The following is a 25,496-nucleotide window of genomic DNA, read 5'->3' on the forward strand; positions in this document are numbered from 1 at the left end:
TTCCCCAACAAAAAAAGTTTTATTTTTTATCCCCCTCTCAGTTGCCCACAATGGACAAAGAATATATGCTTAATATATACACACCAAGTTCTTTGGTACCTAAACAAAAAATAATTCACAAAAAGAAAAAAAAACAAGTTAAGGCAACTACAGAAACTCTAAAGGTCTAAATGCGTTAAGTGCGACAGCCAAGCCGCCACTCACGAGCGTTGGTTACACAGCAGGAATTGCATGACTCCCACCAGCCCAGCAGGGGGTGTTAATAAACGTTCCCGTCTGCGGCACTACTGCATGCTTTAGCATAACTGCCCTACGTACCACTACTTCAAAGAACAAAATGTACCAAAAAGGATAACGCCGCTAACCATAAATAAAAGCAACTAGCCAACCAGTATAGCGCAATCATGCTAATCAGTGGCTATCAGCATACATTTATTTTTAGCAACCTTAACATGTTTGGTGTAGGCATTTCTTTAAAAGCAGTCTACCACAACTACACCTCCACAACTCCAGCCCTATAGGCAGCTCATCTCCGTTGCTGCGGCCGCCAGCACGTGCGACCCTAACGTGCACGTGCAGGTGCGCGTGTTCTAGTTTAGCAGGATTAGCAAGTGATGCTAGCACGAAGGCTGGTGTCCAGCAGGCTTGTAAGGTGAGGTTAACGTGAAGGCTGGACCCAAAGCATGATGCGCTGCATCACCTGATTGGATGCCATCAAGTTTTGCAGGAAAAAAACTTAGTCTTGATTCCAGCAGTACAAAAGCTCCACACTCCGCACGTGTTTAGATACAGGTCCTGTAGTCACCGTAAATGTCACAGCAAAACTGCCCAAAATACAACTAGCCTCTTGCACTTTAAAACCATGATTGTTTTTGTTCCAAACCATGTACTCGAAATCAAAAGGGAAAGTTAACAAATAACTACCTCAAGTTAGTCAAGGGGGGTGGGGGGGAGGGGGCACCTCTTAAATGGCCCTGAAGAAACTCTCCATCCAAATCAAGCTAATGAAATATGTGCATTCATTATGCAAATTGGATTACTGCTCTACCTTAAAACAAAAAACCCACCAGAACTGTTAGCCAGTCACAACTTAAAACGATGGTCAAGATTCCTGTTCATGTTAAGACTGGTCAAATGAGTTCAAGTGCTCTAGATAGCACGTCATTAATCCCCAACAGTGGCATGGCAAGAGAGCACATGGCAGTCTGTACAGGGGTCAGTTATCGACTACAAACATTTGAGGGTTGTTTCATCAAACCAAGGGTTGAGAGCACTCCCAGTGTACCTACTGTTCACAGACATGTGTAAAGGAATAGCTGCCTGCGTGTTGTTTTCAGTCCAATACATAGAGCTGCTGATAACGTTGAAAGGAGGGGAGGGGAAGTGACCAGAATTAAAAGGTCCCAAGAGCCAATTACTTTTGTAGGCGGGGCAGACAAAAATCCTTACAGATTAATGCCTGCAGTTAATGACCAACAAAGCTGTTTTTTGTAGTGTAGTGCAAATTAAAAAACGGAAAACAAAAACGTACAATCTGAATGTGTTACGCGTCTGAGGGCGTTTTGTGAACAACTAATTTCCTAAAAATTAAACCTCACAAGTTGCCCCATGGGTGTTACATAAGGCTTTGTCTGTGACTTAAACCTGGAATACAAGAGGACCAACACCTGAACATTTCTTACATATTTATCCTCATTTTAAAAAGGTAAGAAAAAAAAAAAGGTCATTAAACCCAATGCCAGCAACCTTGTTTGGACCCAAATGCTCTAAACGAACTGTATTGAATGTATACAAATTTCAGTAAGGCTAATACTGCAATGGAATTGTTCGGTCACAAAAAAATAAAATAAAATAAAAAAAAAAAAAAAACCCACAAACACCCCCCAAAAACATATGTACATAATTACACAAACATTTTATTGTTTTGCTTAAATATTTACAAAAGAGATGAGTATATTTAGATGGCAACAATTCATTGTCATATGGAAGAAAAAGGAAAAAAAATTAAAAAAAAAATGAACAAATAAACTTGCTCCCATGACATATGGTCTGGTGCACATGAGCAGAATGGTACATACAAGAATTGTCAACGCAGGCTGAAGAACCTCAGAAGCCAAGAATTACAGGCTCTAGCTAAGGAGTAAGAGTAAAGGAAAACCTGATTTTGCAAGCTCCCACCCCTCTTCTCCACCGGAAGGCTAGAAGGTAGCGAGGCAGCGACAGAGGGCATATCAGCGCTGGAGGGCACCTCATGTTTCTAAATGCAGATGGGAAAAGGGTGCAGCAGGCGCCCCACGGTGGGGGGGGGGGGGGGGGGGGGGGGGGGGGGGGGTCCTCAGACGAGGATGACGTAGGTGAAGAGAGCCATGATGGCGGCGCTGATGAGGCCGGAGATGGGCACGGTCACAAACCAGGCCATGAAGATGTTTCTGAACAGACGCCAGTCTACAGCCTTACGGGAACGCATCCAGCCCACAGCCACCACGGAGCCCACCTAAGAGCAGACACGGGGACATCAGGACCAGACCCACATCAGACCAGCATTAGCATCAACGGGGCCATCAGACGTCAGCATAGAAGGGCCATTAGACCATCAGAGGCAGCCATCAATTAGTCAAAAGAGTCATCCAAAACTGGGCATTTTGCATGTGTAAAAACTGGTAACATTTGCATTGCACATTGAGAATGACCAACTTGTTAGTTAATCTCTTCCCCATTTTGATGCATCCTGTTCCGCACTGAGCTGTTGATTTTAGTCAATGTCTCTTTGAACAATAATATACATTTAGTGTAAAGTCTTGCAAAGTTGCTAAAGCAGAAAAAAAAGTTGGTAATAAAGACCTGCAATAAACTGCAGTAATTGTACAAAAGAGGAGTTAGATTATATCAACAGTAAATTCAACAACATGGGGCGGGGCAGGGGTGCATTCCCAGTGTGCATCCTGTTATTAACCTCCCATCCTGCTGAGAGTAGAGAGTATCCACCCTATTCAAATCAGCCCTGCCATTGGCTCGCCTCACCTCAGCTCATATTTGCATAGTGTGAGCAGTCACTCACCTTGCAGTGAGTAGTGGATATAGGAAGTCCAATGTTGGAGGCGACAACCACGGTGACAGCCGAAGCCAGTTCTATACTGAACCCACTGTAAACACAACATTAGAGTTTAGTGGGAGGGGATCAAGAAGAAACCTGGGAGATTAAAAATGTGATGAAGCTACATAAATGACACACACAAAAAGAAAATAGACATGGCTACACAAAGAAGGAATGGGGGGGGGGGGGGGGGGGGGGGGACGGGACTGAACACAAAACAGAAATTAAGTAGAAAAAGAACACTGGGGAAAGAAAGAAAAATAAACAACTCACCTTGAAGGAGTGATGGGAGTCAGGTCTTTGCCCATGGTCTGGATAACACGACGGCCCCACACCCAGAGCCCAACACAGATCCCCACTCCTCCATACAGCAGGAGCCAGATGGGGGTTGCTGCTTTGGACTCCACAGAACCACTCTCATAGACCAGCCACAGAGCCACAAGTGGACCAATAGCATTACTGCAAGAGGAAGATAAGGAAGTCTAAAGTTACTCAACAAAGGTTCACACACACCTATCAAGAGTCTCAGTGGTTGGATCTCGTCAGCCGTTCCAACACGCTGGCATCATTTGCCCTGATAACAGTATTACCCTGGGCAGCAGACACTGTCCAACATGTTCATCTGTTGTGTACAGACCCAAGCATCTGTTGCTGAAGGACAGTAAAACTGCTCCAAAAGCACCAACATGATCACATTAATATTGTGATCATTAGTAAAAGCTGGGTTCATTTCTTTATAGCCCTCTATTTAGAGACCTTGCTGGAATAAAATAACAGTTCTGTGAGGTGTGAGCTAACCTGACATCATTTCCTCCGTGAGCGAAAGACCCAAAGCAAGCGGTAAGGATCTGCAGGAACTGGAACAGTATGGAGACTTCTGGCTTGTCCGCCTCTGCCCGGTCCTCTTCCAGAGAGCTTCTGCTGCTACCCCGGTCCTCCTCCGCTATCTCCAGCGTGACCTCTCCCTCTTCGAGTGCGTGGGGGGCGCCGTGCTCTGCCACAGCGTTGCAGTAGCTGGTGTAGCTGTCCATGCGGACCCTCTTCCGCTCCTGTGCGCCGCTCTTGTCAGCATGCCCGTCATCGGACGGCCGGAGATCAGAGTCCCGAGGTCTGATCTCACCGTGGAGGCCGATGATGGCCATGGTGTAGGAGGTGTAGCTGTTGTTGCGCCGGATGGGCCGGTCTCCACCCTCACCCATGCAGTCGCCCACCTTGGCCAGATGGAGTTTGTGGAGCAGATCCTTGTAGAGGCCGGAATCCTTGTGGACCGTATGGTACTGGCTATAGCCATTGCTGGGAATGTGCGCTGGGCCACTGTTGAACTGAACATGGACTGTTTTTGGGGCTGTTAGAGGAAGATGGGGTGGAAGAGAGAAGAAAAAAAAAAATAAGGCTAATGGTAACCAATAGGGTTAAAAAATAAAACGAGTCCAGTAAGAACAGAGTGCTATGTACATGAGCACAAAACGTACCATTACCATTGCTGAGTTCCGTCTCCTTAGGTTCTGCGTCTTCAGAGTCTCCGATGTCAAAGGTGACTCTGCGTTCCTCAGGTGGAGGTGCACCCTGGTTATGTTGTAAGGCTAGGGTGGCCGTGGCCTCCTCAGGAACCGTTTTGAGGATGGGACAATGGGCCTCAGTTATGTCTTTCTTCTCCATTAGGGGGCTCTCTGAGGGACTGGAAGACTTTATCTCACCTAGAAAAGAAAAAATATGTAGATGTAGCCACATTCACAATTCTTGTCAAAACACAAACATTCACAAACATTTAAAGAAAAATAAAATTAAATTGCAGCACACATGCCCAACTCGACATTAATGGCTGTTTGTAAACTCGTAATGCTCCTGTTGAAAGCCATGCTAAACACATCGAAACCAAATGAACATATTCTGGAAAGACCAGACATCTGATACCAGGGCAAAAAAGTTTATATATATTTTTAAAAACTACACATTTTAACTATTTATAGTATACATCATGATCATGTGATCGGCACAGTAACCGCCATCACTATTGACCAGCTAATATAATACTCTGTACTTCTAGGAAGCTGTGATCCAGACAGATTGTAAATAATTCATAGGGCCCCTCACTCTTTCACTCCTAAGACAATACTAATCCATTCATACTTTAAAGACACTGTTGACCAAGGAGAACGGGGGAAAACAGTCATTAGTATTTTCACCCTTGTTCAAGCATGTCAGTCACTCCGTGAGAAAGTAGCAGAAGTACACGCCCATAGTTCAGGGCTAGATCTGACTAATAGTTCCATATCTGGCCTGAAACAGTGACTTTATAATGTGATGCCATGGTGCTTTTGCTATGGCGTGCCAACAGAGAAACCAAAGCTATTTTTATGACTGAGCCATTCGCTTTATAACCAACACTAAACTTTATGCCGTTATTAACCACCGTTACCAGTTGTGCTCCGTATACAGTCACCCTGACCCTGGTCATGTAGTTTTTGCTAAATCTTGTTGTTTACTCTTTTTGTTGTCCTAATCGACTTTCAAGGCTGATCAGACTGACATGACCAAGTCCAACATCTCTGCTCCTCGTGTCAAGCGCCATGTCGAATGGCTTGTGGTTCATTTTAACCCATTAGCCACTTTTCCGTTTGGCTCAAGTCTTAGTTGAGCCACTAATGCCAGACGGCAACATCTCGGTCACAGTCACAGGCTGTTCATATCCATCAGGTGAAGAATTACCGGATCACTCCGACCGAATTACATCAATTACCCTGTCCTAATTCCTTCCTAGACAGACTGTGCAGACCGTGGACCAACAGGCATATTATTAGGCAACATAATGGCTAAGTATTTAAACAACTGCGGACACCCGATCCCATTTACTCCGAAGGCGGGGTTTCAGTTCAAAAGCAAGCGACCTTTTTAGGGTGTCCGCTGCCAAGATTTTATTCCAGGGTTTTGATGAGACTGCAGCATCACAGCAGGTCAACCATTGGTCATGTTAACATTTCTTTTGCAACAGATGAGTTACAAGCTATAGGTATCTCAAAGCCAATTTAACTGAAATGAGCCAGCCACTCTGTCAACGCCCTGTCCATCACATGAGTACACCTAGCCTCCCCTGAGGCCAGGTTACTGTAGATTGTATAACATTTTATTGTGCTATTTATACCATTTAATGGAGTTTAAAGGACATCCGACTCACTTCATCTCTATCCACTTGATGGATAAAATACATGCAATGTATTAAGGCCATGTGGCAACGCTCCCCTCACTACTAGTTTCAAAGGTTGTCCAAACAACTCTAGATTTTCACAGAATACTTAGGACATTAAACAAGCTGATTTTTAAGTACTACACCTTAATTCAATATGCAAAGGAAAAGTTAAAAATGCTGGAATCGTCTTAAGGTCACAGTGTATTTTTTAGAACCGCTGCTTTGCATATCCTGTTTAAAAAGACAGGTGCTTAAACCAATTCTGTTCCGTCCATTCTGTTCAGATTGCTTAACTATATTATCTGGACATTATCTGGTTGTACATGTTCTGGTTTAGAAGATCACAGCTGTCCAACACAACTGCTTACCAACATAAAATAAATAGTAAATAAATAATAACTTACGTTCGATCTTCTTCTTGAGGCAGGGGCAAACAGCAAACCAGACGATGATACCGGTGAGCAGGGCACATCCAATGGAGATCAGTAGGACGCCCCACCAGGGCAGCTTATCGAAGCCCAGCACTATAGAGGCAGCGTCCGCAGGACAGGGGCAGAGACATGGGGGAACGCACAAGGAACAAGGGGGAGAGAGGAAAGGCGTTTTTTAAGACAAGAGGCAGCATGCGCTACCGTTACACATCCTCAATGGTACTCGAGGAAGGGCAGGGATGGATGGTGTCGCCTTGACTGTTGGTAGCAGTGGAGCAGACTGGATCAGAACAATGTCCAGCAAAAATGACCACGGTCACGTTGTGAGAAGCATTGGGGGGATTAAAAATAATTTTGCCCTCCTACATTATATAAAAATTTCTAAATAAAATTCTGAAGGGCATTCACACTGCCACAGGAACATCTGAGCCAGAGCACAGTATGGTCTGCAGGTACGTGACAAATATGCCAGCCAGGTAATGAATGTGTGGTTACGCAACATCCCTGGCCAACAGGGGAATGTGAAGCCCTGCCGAAGCTGCACTGGGCTACGTGCACGACAGTCTTCATGGACAGGACACACCCCGTAAAAACCTGCTTCAGGGAGCACTTCCGTAGGTCTACTGGACTCCCACTTTTGGGTTAGCAGGACAAGAAACATTAAAATAAAAACATTGCATGTGTGCATATTACACAATATATATTTTACACACACACACACACACACACACACACACACACACACACACACACACACACACACACACACACTTTACTGCTCAAGGTAGAGGGGTTAGTTCAGTGCAAAGACTGCAAAAAGCTTGAGGGGAATGTAACCACCAGAAGACGGGCATTAAATATTCCTCAGAGGGAGTCCACAATCAACCAAATGTGTTGACAAAAAACAAAGTTATAAAAGGGATGGGGTTGGGAGGGCCGAATCATACTGTAAATATTCAGGTCAGGACCCTCTCCTGCCAGACAGGTTCGCCAGATGCTCTTGGGCCAAAGTAAAGACCCGGGCGGAGGTGGCTGGTGGTGCAGACGGGAGACAGAGGGCACAGGGAGGTGGTGGCTCTGCTGCTCCCTCCTGCGCTGACTCAGCCTCAGTCACGCGCTCCTGCTGCAGGACACTGCAGCAGGAAAAAGAAAAAATAAAAACCCTCCCATCGCTCCACGGGCGAGGAGGAAGGCGAGGACAAGTAGTACTGCTCACTTTTTTGGAGGGGGAGGTGAGTGGTAACTTGCTTTCCCTCCCCACAGGCATGACTCAGTAAGCAGTGTACGAGACTAAACAGGTGTGGCATCCGGTTAAGTCTGGGGAATGAGCAGACCACCAAAAAAACCAGGGGGTGGGTGTAGCTCGTCTGCTGGGCCAGTCCTGCACTTGAAGGGGGTTTTGTTCAGCAGGTGTGGGAAAACGTGGGCAGGTTCAGTGTTTACTGCGGGTTTAGCAGGGAAGGCATGTGCTGTTTGGAGCTACCTCCGAACAAACACCCTCTAAACAAAAGAGGGCCATCCAGACCGCAGCTGCTCTGTGGTAGGAGTGAATGGGAGCAGACTGCACGCAGCCGCCACATGTCCACCCAAGCTAACCCGCGGCCCACATTACACAATAAGAGTCATCGTCCCCATACACAACAAAATTCCATTCCACACTGAAAGAATAATTATGATTTGGTACAGGAGGGTAGTCATTTTGGTCAAGCATGACTACTCTGTGGTAATGGCCCCAGTCATGTGTTTCGCGAATGGTGTTTGCACCGATTGATTAAAATTTCCACCGTTTAGGACACCGTGTGGATGTTTATAACTTACCACTGGCAAAAACCAGTTTGCCAACATGTTTCTAACTCTGTTAGGTTTACCCTTTGCACCAATAGGTAACCTATGTCTGGCATCCCATAAGAAGTTATAAAACATCTACTACATAGGAATGAATTGTAAAAATTAATTAAGCTTCTATAAGTTAAAGGACACCAAGCTACTTTTACCTTTTTTGAGGATACTGAGATTATGGAAAATAACCCTATTTAGTTGGGATCCTGTGTATTACACATTTTTTTATGACTTACGCCAAGGTTCTAATTTGGTCTTCAAGATCTGCAATCTTAAAACTACCTTTGAACAAATGTTTGTTCGACTATAGAGTTCACAATTTGAAAGTTTGGCCTAAAAATGTTGGTCTTGATACCCAGGGCATTTAGAACTAAAAATGTATTTCAAGGCTCAGTTTTTCATACTTCCACAATTTCTGTTATCTGGGTATCTGCACATTTTTAAATCTCAAATTCAATGACTTTTAAGACCTTTTTAATACCTCTCACAAGAAAAAATAATACTATTACCGGGGATGCAGGTGTGTTCCACATCGTTGGTGTGGGGGGGTGGGGGGGGAGGCGAACGAGAATTGTTGACGTTGTTGAGGCCGTATACTCCAACACTAGAAATCTAGCACTAGGACCCTGGAGCGGTTATTTTCTGCATTAGCGCTAGATCCGGCAAAGTTCACATCGCGCCAGAACAACTGAACACACACTTATAATAATTTAATGCCTCCCCTCATAAAATTACAGACATTTTAAGACATTTTTAGGCCTTGAATATGGAAAACTAAATTTAAGACATTTTAAGACTTTTTAAGGACCCGCGGGTACCCTGGTTATGCCATTTTACTGTTATATCTCACGTTATTTTATGGGGCTGAACATTGTACATTATTATTTTTTATCTTGATTGACTGCTGCCTGGGTAACTAGCAATTGTCACAGACGCTAATTAAAGTTAAATACTTTTGTTCTTATATTTACATTAACACCCCAGTATTAACACCCCAGCCAGGGGAGCTGGATGATCCACTGAGGAATCAGATCAGAAATCTAGCAAACTGGATGCCTGTTGTCACTCACACAAAAAAGCGATGATATGTATGTTTCTAGGTAGCAAGATTGATGAAAGGACACAGGGGTCAAGGTATTTCTGGCCGAATTCACATGTGTGCGAGCGTGTCGACTTGCGGCAATGCCAAGGGAATCTTTGACTGTAACTTAATCTTGACTTTGGCATCTTGGCCCACAGCTGATTACAGTAGAAGCTCAAAGCTTCTCACCAGAGTTCTTACTTCACACCGTACTGTGCGACAGTCTGTCCGCTTTCCTCCTCAGGGGCGTGTTAAAGTAAAACCAGGACAGGGAGGGGAGCTCCAAGAAATGGGACAGGCATACCGCGAAAAGGAAATGTTGCGTCTTTACAAGTCTAGCAGATTTTTACAGGCCCATTTTAACTATGCAATGACTTTAAACTAAGAGACAGAACACAGCTTTCCACATAAGCTGTTACATATTCGACTCCAGCCTCGTGTTGGATGTGAACTTCAAAAATATTCTTCTCCACTCCCATGCCTGGAGGGCTACAGCCTCGAACATTCACAGCTCAGAGCTAATCAGGCAAAGCACCAAAACCTCTTTCAAGGTGTAAACAGTGTTCTCATAGTCATGTGGCACTATGTCATGACTCAGTTTTCTCTCTGCTGTTGAAGCTTAAAGTTTGAGAATCAATGTAACGGGGGTGGGGGGGACTTTAGTGAACCTGGTGTTTTCTAGAAAGGAAATCCTAAACCAAGGTGCACTAACCTTCCACCTTAAAGATCAGTTACATTGCTGACTTCTAACTAGTTTCTTGGTTATATTGAGACTTGGTTTGGTCAGCCAAGAGTGCAAATGAACTCTGCAGGAGCAGGATATTGACTATCTAACTAACAAACAAGGAGCTGTAGTCATTCAGATATGTGAATGTTGAGCGCTTTACTAGAAGAGAGCAACAGCGCACAAGTGAGCTGGACCTACAGGGCGACAGCAGAGGAGGAAGACGAGGAGGTGGGGGCTGTCTGCACCTCCACTTCCTGAAAGTCAGTCACCAAGTGTGGCACAAGCTTGGGATAAACACCCACGGTAAAAAAATATTCGAGTGCCAATTCGCCAAAAAAAATTGGAGGGGGGGGGGGGGGGGGGTGTTCGAGACAATTTGAGACGGAGCTCAAGATCTTCGTGTTTTAGAATTAGACGGCACAAAAATATTGCTACACTCCCACAGGGCACTATTTTTAATAATGGGCATATGTGCAACTAAAATTTGTATTATTTTTTGGGTTGGGTGGGGGATATTAATAGGTCATTTAATGTACTTGCTCAAAAATGTTACTACAAAGCAGTACAAATAGAATGACTGGTAGTGGCCAAAAAGTAGCCTTCATGAGTGCAACATCTTAATCTCCAGAAATGTTTAAATATGAATTGTGTTTGAGAACTGGAGTAGCAATGGAGTTGGTGTAGAGGGAAGCTGAACACTCATGGAGAATACACGAGGGTTTGCAGAAACAGCAATGCCGCACCTCAGTTAAGTACCGAAATAGTTAATGTATTGAAATACTTTAAAGGGTTGAAAATATCTTTAAACTACGCTCACAAAAGTCTATGAGAGGAAATTGTAAAATTCTTGGTTTGAGATTTACAGATGACGAGCGCATGCATAAAATAAATAAATAAAACTCCTTCCTGAAAAGTATTTTTATATCTGGAGATTTATATGTAGCTTCTTTGAAGGCAACTACATTGATAAGTGACCCACTGAAGATTAAAGGAAGATGCAGATCATTTTCCTCCCAATTATGTTGATGCGTGTTATATACACTGATCTTCTGATATAGCTATAGTCTGAATTAAATTGGAATGTGTGAATAGGAAAGAGAAGACATGCTTACTCTTATTATAGAAAATTATCTGGGTGAACCGACATATTTAAAAAAATTTAAGATGGTCTGCAGCAATTTCTCTGGTAACATTGGCCACTTTGCTTCTTAAATCATGTATATAATCATGAATACCCCCTCCAAACCTCATTTCTTTCACCATGGCCTTAGTCCACAGACACACCGATATTCTCACTACCTTTGTTCTCAAATTCTCTCTGATGCCCCTGTAATTGGGATTGTGTGGGTGGGATTTGTGGTGGGTTCTGCTATGTGCATATGAAGCACCTTTCCGTGCCTACTGAGAGTGCATACATGAACACACTCATGTGCGAATCTCGTCATACTCTGGCCTGTAGCCTTCATATGGCCCAGGCCAGCTGACTTCTTGAATTGCTGATGCCTGTAGGTAGAAGAAAACAAAAAAGGAGCAAAAAAAGTGCTCATTTAATGGGGTTCCAAAATGGTACGAAAAATATAAAAAATTAAATGCACAGCCAACAGCACTTAAAAAGGTGTAGCATAAGACACAGCTACTACAGGACTGAAGAATGAAGATTCTGTTTGATGGATGCCAACTCTAGTCCTGTGTTTTTTTCCCAGCTGTGTTCAAAAAGGACAGGAAGGCTGATACAGATGTCAATACAGACAAATACCACAAAAGGTCCATCAAAGGTCCATGGAGCTTCCTCAAAGCTCACGGTTAGACACTACATTGTTAAATCAGCCTGGACTCTCAGCCTGGCCAGAGATGGGCATTGGGTTAAACCAAAAGGGTTATTTACACATCAGCGGCTGCTTGAATGTGCAAGGTGAGGCTACGGAGGAGCAATACTCACTTGGCGCTCCTGTAAACATGATGGAGAAGAAGTTGATTCCCATGGTAGCAGCATAGAAGACAGGCAAAGCCCGCAGACCATTGGGAACGGGATCCTTCTGTAGAAAAATTATACAACTCAGAAACCCACCACTCACTACAGCAACAACACAGTATGTACACCATCACACCAGATCACAGAATGTTTTAAAGGGCATGCTAGAACAAATATCTTAGCATTACAATCATGGCTCTAAACAAAGGCAGAAGATAGCACCCTCCAATTCAGTGAAAAGTAAATGCTTTCATGGCAGCTTGAATGATCCAGACATGCCAAAGAGATAATTATGGGGCTGTCTCCTGTGCTTACCTTCTGCAAGATAAACACACGGACAGAATAGAAGAGAATGGCAGACATGACACCAGAGAGGAGAGGCGACAAGAACCAAGAGCCAACTGGGGAAGAAAAGAAGACAAAATATAAGAGCACAGGTTAGAGTAAAAACAGTACAAACACTGAAAACCACCAATTTAATTTCAAGAATGACTACAGGAAATGCCATGGTGGTCTTCCAAAAGACAGACAATATGTAGAAAAGTATGGACTCTTTCAGAAGGGGTATTCCAGTAATCTATCTAAAACCAAAAATGTCCTTTAAATGCCTCACCAATTCGCAGAAGCTCCAACCATCTGACTCCCTGTTGACCTTTTGCCACCAGTGAATAGCCAATGGTGGCTCCTACAATGCAGTGCGTACCAGAAATGGGCAGTTTCAGGAAAGAAGCTACTAACTGCCACACAGCAGAGCCTGAAAGGAAGACATTACGACACAGCATTTTAACAACGTGCCATGGTACAGTTGCCTGTAATGCAACAATTGTGCTAGTACAATCTACTAGCAGCCGCAGTTAGTCACTCATACATATTTTATTAAAATCACATGAACAAGTACCTTTCTGTATATGCAGACAGGTTTATGAAATGGGTGTTTTCAAATGGCCACTCACCAACCATGGCGCTGACTGAGCCAGCCATGAGCTCAGAGCTGTTGTACATGTTCACGTCGATGATGCCTTTGCGGATGGTTTCGCTGACCTTGGCACCCAGCATCACGGAGCCCAGAGTCTCAAACACGGTGGCCAGGATACAGGCAACTTTCAGGGTGACCACACCAGACCCAACCGCAGTGCCAAATGAGTTTGCGACATCGTTGGCACCCACGGAAAAGGCCAGGATGAAAGCTATGATAAAGCCGACTATCAGGAGCCACAGGTAGTCTGTCATTGGCCCCTGGGCGTCCAGCCCGAGTGTGCTCATTGTTACTGTGGCCAAAGTTGCTGACACCATTGTGTGTGCAATAGGTTTTTTTCTTTCAAGTTTTATGTAATTTAGGATCCTACAAGAACGTTGTCCGAATTTAGCTAAGCCCTTATTACAAGCACCACTCTAGAATTATTTAAATAGCTGAGGTACTAGTGTTTCTAAAACTTTTTTTAAACCCCAAACCAACCTACCTTCACCCTCTGCTAAAACAGCAATTTAAAGCAGCCCAGATACCAGCAAGAGGTTCTGCACTGCTGTATTTAAACTGATGTGTAATGCTGAGGGGGAGGGTGGAGTGAGGGGGGGCTATTGCTATCCTCTGAATAGACTATTGCTGCTACGGTGCGTTTTAGTTTGGGCGATTAGGCAGACAGAACAGACATCCATTGTGCAACAGACAGGATGGATGAATGGAAGATCATTCCTGAAAATGAGAGAAAACAGACAGTTCCCCATGTTAGATAACAGTTTATCCCATCCCAGAGCAATTCAAAATGTGATAGATGCTTGCACAGCACACATATTTTTAAAGAAATATGGCAAGAGTTTAATGATGCGCAGCGAGTATCATTAACCTCTTTTGGAAGCTAGAAGATATGAACCCAAAGTAACACCGCGTTTACAATTCTTTATCAAAGATAGAAATGTACACAGCATGTCATTTGATGCCTCCCTCTCAAACAAAGGACAAAAGGAGTCTGGAGTTAAGCCACTGTTACATCATGAGGAGTAGCATTTCTACATTTCACTTCTCAGCTTTATATCACCAGACCTCAACTAGTCAAACACTAGAACAAAACTTTACTGTGTCCAATATCCAAAATATCAGCCAGGTCAAGAAAATCAAGGAACATACCCTGTGAGGTATATTAGCATTTTAACAGTACCTGGTTTTTTTTCAAATTTGCCATCTTTCACAACTTCCTAAAAGCATTCTGAGCCCCTACCAGGAGGTCAATTGCACTGACACTGTTGTGAAGGACAAGTGTTAACTCTGCACCTCGGCCCCCTGTTCACATGCCCCTCCCACTGTGAACTGAGAAGAGACAGTGGGAAGAAGACAGAAACTGCCCAAAGTCTACATGCAAGTTCTTCAAATACATACCAAATTATTTTCTCTACAAAATTAAAAAAAATTCCCCAATGCAAATTATTTTCTCTACAAAAATTTCCCGATGCATTCACTTCTCTCGTGTATGTGTATATACAAAGACCCATACATTTTCTATGCATAGGCTACATCACGCCAGACTCCAGGCTGGGAGCGGTCTTATGTCTACAAAGATAATTAAAGCCTTGGCACCCAGACCCAATAACATTCATGCCTCTAAAGCCTGCCACATTCCACACTTACTGCTGTTACATAAACCATTTCCTAAATACTACTTTGTAAATCTATTTTTAAAAATCGTGTATTTGATCAATTCATTCAACAATGTTGACATTAACATGCTACCTAAAAAATAAAACAGACAAAATATTTATAACTACCAAAAGATCATACACAAAGTTGGGAAATGCAGAGGGCAGACAGTGGTTACCGTGTAATGATTACTAGAGGTTTAAAAATGTTTTCATGCTTACATTTAGTCTGACTGTGGCAACATTCCCCGTGTTAACCCAAACCACAAGTCATGTGTGTACTATGGCTGCTCGTTTTCTCACTAGAAGAGACCCCCCCCCCCTTATTTATAACGCCTTCTCGTGTCCTTCATAAAAGGTAACTTGCGCGAATGTTTGTAGCTACCGGCATGTCCACCTTCTGTCCAGTGTGTCCTCTCGACATTACTAACAGAAACGCTTTGACAAATTCGGCAGTAAAATGAGAACTTGGCCTACTGAATACTGATTTTGAAACTATGTGAACCGTAAAGGATTTAAAGGATTTTACTAGTATTACTGAATACGTACAATACAAAAATCCTTTCCGCGGTTACTTTAGAAAAGACTAAGCACCGAGATGAGAGTTTGATGTATGGACAATATGTAACAGGCGTCCTGGGCCTCGTCTGTTCACTCAGTTAATCAACACGGCACCACGCTGCCCGTCCTCTTCACACCGGCACCCTACTAACTGGGCTCACCTTTTAGTGTTAAACATCGTGGATGTCCGGTCCCTTAACTACACCACAAGCGGTTTATCGCGGATATCACCCACAAGTCAGAAATTAGACACATCGAGGTGTCGAGCCTAGTCCGTATTAATATCTTGGGCTCGCAGCTGCTACCGATGGTCGCGGCCGTGGTGAGTTCGGGGAACTAGCTGGCACCTTCTGCTCGGCTCCGTTCATGGGAAGTGGGCGTCCAGAAAGCTTCCTGGTTAGCTAACGCTAATGCAACGTCACACAAGCGCGATATACTATTTATTTAGATATGGGCAGCCTATGTTAGCTAGCTAGCCAACTTTCTTCAACAAGAAAGGATCACGTCTAAATCTGGTTAAAACGGGATATTTAACTCGACGGCGCGGTGGTCACCGTTGTGTGTGACGCCAGCCACCTAGCCACGTACCGGCCGGCTAGTACTCAAACACGTGCAGTCAATGACATTAATTCATTGGCAATCGCAAAGTCAATCCAACGACGTCGAGAATTTACACATAAGAATATAAGTGAAAATATTATCGAGTAAGCTGGTAGAAATTTTTATATTAAGGTCGCCTAAAAGTAATTAAACCGACTATTTCTTTCATACATGACCGTAAAAGCTGTTAGCTAAGACAGCTAGGTTAGCTAGCTAACCTCCTGGCGCCAACACAGGCGGGTTAGAAAAAGAATTTCTCTTGATATCTAGTTAACTAGCTTATTTAATGCAAATAATCGATCAAAAACAACCATGATAAATGTATTATTATTACTTACCACGTTAAAAGAGCGCTAAGAACGACAAGGTTCTTGGTACTTCCACACGACCGCAGCCCGCCTAACGTCAAGTCTTTAACCGCTCAAATACGGGGCGCGCGACACTGACAACTTAAATTTAAATTTTCAAAACCACTCTGTTCGGTTTGATTTTGTATACGCGAAGTAAAAAAAAAAACAAATAAAATACTCACAGCTTGTTCAAACTACAAAATATAGTCGACAAAAAAGGCCGTTTTGACCAAATATCCAGCTGCTCCTTCTTATACGCTATCGCTTTATCGCGCTTCACTAAGGAGGATGTCTTTTTTTCTCAGCATCCACGTCACATAAGCCCCGCCCATGCCCTTATTAGGCATGCGAGCGTCACAAAAAATTGTACTGCATCGTACTGGTCCCAACTGGTTAAGATACGCCCTGAATGTACTTTTCCTATCTATGTGGCTAGATTTTTTTAATGTAAAAATATACGGAAAATTTTGAAATTATTGTTCGAATTCTATTACCACAACAATATCTAACCATTACGCATTTCATGCTGTCACGAGATTTCGTAAAGTTACTGAACTGTACTGAAAATCACTTAACATGATTTCTTCACCTACACTAGTTACTGAGGTGAACGTCTGATCAACTACAAAACAAACGGAGACATAAGGTCGACCCTTCCAGGACACATTAACCTTTCTCCCAGACTGCCCCACTATCACTGCAGGTGCACCATAGCGCAGTGTATTCTTCCCCCATCGGCGTAAATGCTGAACCTGGAAGGCGCTGCTGCCCTCGCATTCCTAATTACAGTGAATAATACACGTAGCTAATACACACTCTCCGACTTTACAAAATGGGCAAAGAGTATTTTTAAATGGCTTAAGCAGATTCTGTCCATTACTTCCCGTTACACAGACAGGACTGAGTAATTAAAGCGCAAAAAACTTTGCTACTCAAAGGGCAAACATCTCCACAAAGAATGCATTTTCTACGTCAAACGACTATCCCAGTGCAATTTTAGGAAGTCATTACTACAGACAAGAAGTGCATTTTTTTCTCAAATTAACTGTGAATTGTATTGAGTACAACGTAACGTGAGTGTGGGGTAATCGGTTGCTGTAATTTTTGTCTGTGCGTCTGTACAATAAGTTACTGTCCTGATCTGTTCCGTGGTAACCAGTACAAACTGTACCACAACAAACTCCTGCAAGCACCAAATACGATGAAAAAAAGATGCTGGACATTACATTAGGACACTACGAATTCACTGACATTGCAAATAAAAATTTTAAAGGGCAACAAATTAACGGATAAACGAACAGAACAATGAACGAACGAAATGGTAAATGAATTATGTTAATTCATAACTTTAAAGGCTCTTTCGGATCTTCCTGGGAAGTTCTAGGCGAGCTACGAACAGCGTTACACCACATCGCCCTCTCGTGGACATCTTGAAATGTTGCTTGATTCCTTATAGAATTTCTAATCCGAGACCATCTGCCACATTTTACTAAGTACTTCCAAATATGTATTGGGATTTGAAAGGATATCCACCTGCAATGTCTTAGACACGTAATTCTCACTATTACTGAATGACTTTGCCTGAACCCAAACCTAAATCTATCAAACGTAATGGTTATAACTATGTACATAAATACATATTATATCTGGGGGTCGCGGAAGAAAACGTTGAAACGTTTTCGTGTAACTCTCTTTGGCCAGACGCTTGTCACGTTATAATCTTCACACGCAGTACAGTTGGTTTATGAGTGGCTCGTTATGACACTGATCTGAGGTCAGTTTCGCAACAGTCTTTTTAAAATCAGTTAAGGCAAATAATATAAACCGTCAAAACGTGCTAGCGTTAGACATGAAGGGTCAACTTAACCTGATGGTATTTTCAAGCGAAGACTGGCAGCAACAGGCACTACAGGCAACCTATAAGAACGACAGAAGGGACGAGTTGACCAATAGGATTGTTCTCAAGTAGTCCGTGGGCGTGGCCTATTGCGTACAGGCGGTACTGCTGTCTCCGAGACCATGGAGACGGTCCAGGTACTGGAGTTAAAAGTACGATGAATTGGTGAATAATTCAGTAACTTGTAACTGTTGTCAGACGTCAAAGTTGGTAGATATTCGTTGTGTTTATCGATATTTTCCTTCCCCAAATCACTTCCTCTTTCTGGACCTTTTTTGCAGCACGCGTGCAAGTGTCTGCTCCCGTAGCTAGCCGTTTTGGTGGCTAACGCTAACTAATGTCAAACTGCACTTGCCAAGCTAGACTTTTATTTTGTTTTTTTTTTGCTTTATGCGAATTTAGGAAGGGGCTTTTACGTTATTTAATCTAAATTCTGCCTTTACTCAGGACAAGACATATGTTTTAGGAATTTGCTAGAAACTTTCTTGTACATGTGGTTTAACGGCGTGACATTGCCTTTTGTTAGCTAGCAGGTTCCGCTGTTTTTGGCCCGTTTACTAACGTCACACGGAAACCTGGTGGTGTTTCTCACCTCGCCTGCTACTCGCAGGAAAGGGCCGTGTTCAGAGCATTGCTAGGTTAGTGTTGCACACTGGGTCCGCCATGTTCCAGTCCTTCCAGCGTCGGCCTCTCTGCGACATCAGTGTCCGCACTGTCCGTCTGCGGTGTTCGGCCTCTGTGGGTGAGCGCGGGGGACGCGGGAGAGCAGGCGCCGTGTCCTGGCTGAGCCGACGCGTGGGACTCTTACTCACATGGCTTCAGAAAACGGGGGAAGGCGGGAGTGAGGTCGGTGGTGTTAAAAAGAAGAAGGAAGGCTTGCTGTCCATCTTGGCCAACCACTGTAGTTTTGTCACAGGACAGAGATTGCGACGAGCTTTTCAGATCGCCGAGCTCTACTCGAACATATACTCGGAGAGGACTAGGTGGACTTTGGTGGGGAGCATATGGCGCAGGTTGCAGGGCAAGCATGCCCCAACAGGAAAACTGGTAGCTGCCTTGGCTGGAGTCTTCATGTGGGAAGATGAAAAGATAAGAGATGACGAAATGAGAAGGTTGGTACAATACCATTTCATGTTTTGTTTTTGAAGAGCAGTTGGCTAGAGTGGAGCTTTCTGTGTTTGTGCAGCACGGTTGATTCTCACTGGTAATTCTAGTTATGCTAAGGTCATGCGTATACATGTGTGTGTGGGTCATGGGCAGGTGTGTAAAGGAACTGCAGGCACTGGATGGCGCGCGAACGCTGGCCGCCACTCCCGCACGGAGCAGTGGTCAATCGGACGCTGAATGGGAGGTGGTCATGGAGAAGAAATCATTCAGAGTTTGGAGGAGACCCATTGAAGGAAGCCACCTCTTTGAATATAGAGGTGAGTCTGGACCATGTATGTGGGACCTTAAGGCATGTACTGACTGATTTGTGCACGTTTGCATCCTTAATTTACAACACTACTATACTTCATAACTTTCCAACAATGTACCTTTTTCCTGAATCACTGATCATCTGTGTACCATGATTAATATGTAACACCACCATGGAATACTATAGTCTTGGGCAACCCAGAGCTTTCTGAGTCTGTTGAATATAATTTTCTTTCTTTTCCAGTATTTGGGTCATACACTGACATTACCCCCAGACAGTTCTTCAATGTCCAGGTACTGAAATCATTTCTTTTGTTTGATTAATTTAGTGTGCTTAGGTTGAAGTATGCATACTTTAACACCCCCCCCCCCCCCCACTTAGCTGGACACTGACTATAGAAAGAAGTGGGACGCCCTGGTCATCAAGCTCGAGGTGGTGGACAGGGACCACAGCACGGGCTCCGAGATCGTCCACTGGGCCACACATTTCCCAGTAAGCAGAGAATCCCACACACCCTCACCCCAGGAGGGGACAAATGGGCCTGGGTTGGCAGCAGGTGTTGAATCTTGTGTTGTTGTTGTGGCCGTTTCCTGACGGGCCGCCAATGGATCAAGAGTCCATAGATGTTAGAATTCTCTGTAGTGCTGTCTGGGTTGGATTACTTGATGACAAAAAAATGTAAGGCCTGTATTAAACTTCCTGTGTGTCGGGGTGGAGTGGTTTTAATCTTGGTGCTGAGAGTAAGAGTTTCAGGGGTCTGACTGCCTGTTCTCATTCCTCTTATTGTCAGTATCCCATGTACTCCAGAGACTATGTGTACGTGCGTCGCTATGACGTGGACACGGATAACAACTTGATGGTCCTGGTGTCCAGGTGAGTGCAGTTGCATCTCTCCCATACAGTACTCGGAGTTTGAAAGCTGTGTTTCTAAGTGTCTCTCCCTAATGGTTGTCTGTGGCAGAGCTGTGGAGCACCCCAGCATCCCAGAGACTCAGCAGTTTGTTCGTGTTCACTCGTATCGCTCAAGGATGGTCATCCGTCCCCACAAATCCTTTGATGAGGTGAGCCCAGAAGATTACGATTCTGCTCTGTCTGCTATCTGCTTGCTGTCTCTTTGTGTGTGTATAGAGTAAAAAAAATACAGGTTGTTCTGAAAGTTCATATCATTATATTTTAAGTGTGTGTGCACTTGACATTTAAGCCAAATAGGCACATTGTCCACTATATGTAATTTTAAGTATTAAATATTAATATTTTAAGTATAAATCTGTGTGTATGTATGTGTGATTCAATAGTTCCATATATGTATTGCCCATCTTCCAACTCATGGAGTGTTACTCTTGGCGGGGTATTTTTGGCTGGTGAACCAATCTCCACTCTGCAGTGACAATGGCATGTGCAAATACATCCAGCTGCTCCGCTGTGCCTGATAACACCGTGCCAACTCAAAACTAGCCCAACCATGTCAGAGTCGCTGCTATGTTGAGAATGGGCTCACCACCCAAATGGTCAGTCAGTAGGGTCCTTGTTTTGGAAATTGACCATCAGCAGAGGATTTGCTTCCACAGTACAGATCCAGGTTCAGTTTTTATCACTCCTGCTCAACCATGTCACATGGACAGGCAGTGATGTATGGAAATCTCCATTCTTTTTAAATGAAATGTATAAACTGAGATCTTGCCATCATCTTTCAACAGAATGGCTTGGACTACTTACTGACCTATAGTGATGACCCCCAGACGGTGTTCCCACGCTACTGCCTGAGCTGGATGGTGTCCAGTGGTGAGTTCTCGTCTTTCTCATCTGCGAGGTCTCACCTGTGCTCCTGTGGCTCACCAGAGCTCACATCCTGTCTTCCTGATATGTTGTTTTAGATAAGAGTCTCTTTACTCCAAGAAAATCTCTGAGCTTTGAAACGATAGCCATACTGGATTGCCATTGTCAGCTGTTGCCTTTGTGTGTGTATTGGCTTTTAAAACTGTAAATGATCTACAGAGTATGTAAAGCAAAATATTAAGAGAAATGAAAACTGAACTGTGCTGCTGTTAAGATTTCCATACAGATGCCCTTGTGTGCATGTGCAGGTGTTGAGGTGGTGTCCCTTTCAGCAGAAAAGGCTGAGTCATGTTCTGAGTTTGTCTTAGGCTTTTTTTAGCAAAGGATCTGGCCTGCTCTAAGGATATCTAATGTTAAATTGTGATTAGCCCAGGGTATTAGCCACAGGCAGAAACACTGCTGTGCTCTTGGGTAGGTGTGGGAGGCTGGATTCAAGTGACCATTTTGCTGCTTCTCTCCTGTCCAGAACTCCTAGGCGTGTGGCCTAAGCTGAATTCTCTCGTGTCTCGTTCTCTTAGGCATGCCTGATTTTCTGGAGAAGCTCCACACCGCTGCTCTCCGAGCCACAAACGTGGAGGGTGGCATTCGCGACTACGTCGGTGTCCCCAAACTGGCACAGCATGTGCCCCCTGAGCGACTTGAGGAGACGGGCTCCGCCCACATCTACGCTTGAGTCTTGACGATGTTCTGCAAACACCGCCCACATCTATGCCTGCATCTGAACTACCAGCCTGATGTTTGTGTGAGTGTTAACACACAAAGGCAGCGAGCCCTAATGGGATCCAGGTGGTCAGTACCATAGGTCACACAGAACGGAACCTCCAGCAGCAGCCAATCGGCACGCAGTAGGGGAGGAGCTTCCACTGGTAGTGCAGCAGTGCCTACCAGGACAAACAGTGGAACTTGTTCTCTCTCTCTCTCTCTCTCTCTCTCTCTCTCTCTCTCTCTCTCTCTCTCTCTCTCTCAGCCGTGATCTTTTTCTCAGTGGCTTGACCTTGGCACTTCCAGGATATCTTGCTGAAGCTCCCAGAGAGCGTGGAGCTGAAGCTGACCGTGATGAAGCAACGAATTGCCGAAGCAGTCAATCATTCAGCTGCATGTGTCCGTGTCTGCAGGCCTCTTCTCTCGTTATCCTACTACTCTGCCTTTTAGCAGGACACGACGTACACAGTGCTGCTCATTTGTGTGTACCTGTGTGGGTGTGCCGCACCAACGCACACTGCCCTCGCACCCTGTCTTTATTTTGCTAGATCCACTCCTGCACTCACCGTGCTCTTACCTCGATTTCCAGCAAACATGCCTGCTTACCCAGAATGCAGTACCATGTTTACTATTGACTTTAACCCAGAGCTTATATGTGCAGCCAACTCCATGAAGCATACAAGTATGTAAAGCTTGGTGTGTCTGTGTCTCACTCTCTGTAAATGAGTTTGCTCGTCTGACAAGCAGTGACTTCGGGTGTCCGTATACATCATAGTCTGTGGTACTGTTTTTCTCACCTGCGTCTGAAGACTTTTTTTCCCATGCTCCTTGTCCAAATATTAACAGATCACATCTTGGATGTAAGCATTACATATGGGGTTACACATTTGCATATGAAATGACTTGTCACAGTAAGTGGAGGGGTGAGTGAGTATTAAAAAATAAATGAACTGTTCCTTACAATGTTGAATTTTTCTACTTTTATTGTTTGTTTTGTTGTTGCTTAATTACATTTTGGCAGTTTATCTGAAGAGCTTATCATTTCATTGTCACATTTGACAGTTCCCTATCTTGGCAAGGAACTCGAATGATACGAAACGTGATTGCATTTAAATAGCCCATTTTGGACTCTGTTCAATTAAATTGAATTTGACTGAATGATTGAATTTTATGAGTGCTTTAGCTTAAGAGCATCCAACAAGCTTAAAGAATTTAAAACATTGACTTGTGCAACCGGCATAATGTGTGTATGAATGTGAATGTTTAAGAACTGTTTGCTAGGAAGACTGTGGTCTGGATTTCAGAATCGTGCTCAGGCTCGTGAAAAAATGAGATGACTGACTTTAAATCCTTTCAGAGAGGCAGAGTGACTCTTAACTGTGTTGCCTTTAAAGAGGAAGTTGCATGATGTCAAAATCCTTTTCAAATGGAATCATCTTCATTAGGGTCAGTGTTCTTTGGAGAATTCGCTTGGATAAGTCTTGGATAAGTCTTGGATAAGTCTTGCTGTTTCAGAGACACTGTTGGGACATGTCTGTTTTTGGTGGTTTTTCCCTTTTGCTGTGTCTGCTGGGCACAATGTCCTGGTTTTCTCTTTCCTCCATGTCTAGACCGACCGCACCATAGATACCAATTAAACCCCACACACTTGTTCAGACATTTTCTAAAATTCAGGGACCGCAAAAAGCAGCCAAAAATACAGTTGTGTATTTTGTCTTTTGTTACTAAAGATAGGTGTTTTTTTTTTTTGTTTTTTTTTTTTCGTGTTTTGTAGAACATTTGTTATTGTGAGAGAAAGACTGGAAAGTCTAAACATGCACTTGTGTGTTAAAAATAACAGTGTAATGAACCTCTGTGGTCCCACTGGAAGGTTTAAGAAGATGGCTGTCTGAACGGGCGTTAGTGTTGGCACCATGAAGCCATCTCTGTGCCGTTAACCTCTGAATTACAGCAGGACTGCCACATTATGGTTGTTCTGCACGCCTGTCCTGAAGTCTCCCCGTGGGTGTCGTGGTCCTGCATCACCTGGTTAACTACTGTTGAGCTTCACTTAAAATGCAGTGGAGTGGAGGGAGTGTATTGAAGATGTTTCACAAGTGTGTGTGTGTGTGTGTGTGTGTTTTGTACACAGTGCTTGAAAATGCGCATCTCAAAAGGAATGTAAATGTTGAAGTTTCACATGGTTTGGTTCATGTTGTTAGTTCCATTATTTCTACAATGTGTGGTAGGCTTGTCTCAGAGTATAATTACTATACAAAACAAAAAGCAATGAAAGAAATACTGTTTTTTTTTTCATTTGTGATACTTAGTAATTTGCAGATGAGTTAAAAATAAAATAATCAAAACTCATATTTGCATGTCTGATGTTTAATTGGATATAATAATTGTATAGTTCCATCTCTGCTCTTTTTTTCCCTGCTATAAAATCCCCAACCCACCTTCTAAATAAGCTGATCCAGCTCCTGTTTATATGCGTCAGACTTGTTACAACAGGGGACGCACTAAACTATGGGTTGTCCTCCCTGGATTGGATTTGAAGTCACGCTACATGTGACCTGCTACGCCAGGACGACTTGTGTGGAGGACGGGGGAGGTGTAGCTGTCAGGCAGATGAATGGCGGGCGGGTGGGTGGGGACAGAGTTGCAGTCCATCTTTGCTGTGACAGGCCTGCCTGCGTTCCTGCTAGGCTGAATTCGGTCCCAAACTAAATTAGCCCAATGTGTTTCATTAACCGAAGCTTTTTGGATCCTGTGGTTCTGACTCAAATAAGCAATTTGCAATTCCTGAAGGTCTATTTGCTTGCATTACATTTTAGTACCCCCCCCCCCCCATTCTTTTCATTTATGAGGTCCACACTCAATTTCAACCGATTAAACCCAGTTTACTCATTCACCTTGAACTATTTACATTTGCCGTGCATATTAAACCAGTCTGCTGTTAGCCTGTGTGTTACGATTGTTGGCACGAGCAGGACATGTTCCCAGCAGTCTGCCTTCAGCCTTATAGGAAATGGCCTCCAAGGCACCTTCCACTTTTATTGCAGTCCACGACTACAGAGCTTAAGCTGCTGTAAGACCAGCACATGTGTTCCTTCACTGATGTAGTGGTGGGCTTTAAAAACTATACTCCCAAAAACTGAAGTGGATAATTAGTTTGCAGCTGGTCTGCAC

The 25,496-nt window shown here is 43.8% G+C and overlaps 2 protein-coding genes across 7 annotated transcripts; one reads left to right on the forward strand and one right to left on the reverse strand.

The window, feature by feature from the left end:
- On the reverse strand, window positions 1-19,100 carry slc20a1b (solute carrier family 20 member 1b). Of its 5 annotated transcripts, none has more exons than XM_077020332.1 (11): window positions 18,963-19,100; window positions 13,285-14,024; window positions 12,945-13,085; window positions 12,647-12,732; window positions 12,299-12,395; window positions 6,686-6,805; window positions 4,567-4,791; window positions 3,893-4,439; window positions 3,368-3,553; window positions 3,059-3,143; window positions 1-2,494 (listed from the first exon to the last, which is right to left on the reverse strand). In XM_077020332.1, the coding sequence occupies exons 2-11, from the start codon at window positions 13,622-13,624 to the stop codon at window positions 2,336-2,338; spliced, it is 1,986 nt and encodes a 661-aa protein (XP_076876447.1). In that variant the 5' UTR covers window positions 13,625-14,024; window positions 18,963-19,100; the 3' UTR covers window positions 1-2,335. The 5 variants fall into 5 exon arrangements, with proteins under 5 accessions (XP_076876447.1, XP_076876446.1, XP_076876449.1 ...); XM_077020331.1 differs by lacking the exon at window positions 18,963-19,100 and adding an exon at window positions 16,656-16,781; XM_077020334.1 differs by lacking the exon at window positions 18,963-19,100 and adding an exon at window positions 16,462-16,649 and having other exon boundaries at window positions 4,573-4,791.
- Window positions 19,034-24,674, forward strand: stard7 (StAR related lipid transfer domain containing 7). 2 transcript variants are annotated; one of them, XR_013133754.1, is made up of 9 exons: window positions 19,034-19,482; window positions 19,631-19,794; window positions 20,031-20,080; window positions 20,169-20,279; window positions 20,578-20,660; window positions 20,749-20,848; window positions 21,485-21,569; window positions 22,142-22,365; window positions 22,591-24,674. XR_013133754.1 is itself a non-coding variant. In XM_077020337.1 (8 exons), exons 1-8 carry the CDS (start codon window positions 19,034-19,036, stop codon window positions 22,294-22,296), a joined length of 1,197 nt encoding a protein of 398 aa, XP_076876452.1. In that variant the 3' UTR covers window positions 22,297-24,674. The 2 variants fall into 2 exon arrangements, 1 of the variants encoding a protein (XP_076876452.1); XM_077020337.1 differs by having other exon boundaries at window positions 22,142-24,674.
- The last annotated feature ends 822 nt before the right edge of the window (window positions 24,675-25,496 follow it).

The sequence above is a fragment of the Brachyhypopomus gauderio genome, chromosome 10 (assembly GCF_052324685.1).
Source record: "Brachyhypopomus gauderio isolate BG-103 chromosome 10, BGAUD_0.2, whole genome shotgun sequence".
Taxonomy (NCBI): Eukaryota; Metazoa; Chordata; class Actinopteri; order Gymnotiformes; family Hypopomidae; genus Brachyhypopomus; species Brachyhypopomus gauderio.

Bases quoted from the DNA above. Each gene is read 5' to 3' on its own strand.
- slc20a1b (XM_077020332.1), bottom strand. From the start codon at position 13,624: ATGGTGTCAGCAACTTTGGCCACAGTAACAATGAGCACACTCGGGCTG. The intron at 12,733-12,944 runs GTGAGGCATTTA...TTTCTTCCCCAG, and splicing joins GTTGGAGCTTCTGCGAATTG to TTGGCTCTTGGTTCTTGTCG. The intron at 3,144-3,367 runs GTGAGTTGTTTA...TTGTGTTTACAG, and splicing joins ACTCCCATCACTCCTTCAAG to TGGGTTCAGTATAGAACTGG.
- stard7 (XM_077020337.1), top strand. From the start codon at position 19,034: ATGTTCCAGTCCTTCCAGCGTCGGCCTCTCTGCGACATCAGTGTCCGC. The intron at 19,795-20,030 runs GTGAGTCTGGAC...TTTCTTTTCCAG, and splicing joins CCACCTCTTTGAATATAGAG to TATTTGGGTCATACACTGAC. The intron at 20,661-20,748 runs GTGAGTGCAGTT...TGTCTGTGGCAG, and splicing joins TTGATGGTCCTGGTGTCCAG to AGCTGTGGAGCACCCCAGCA.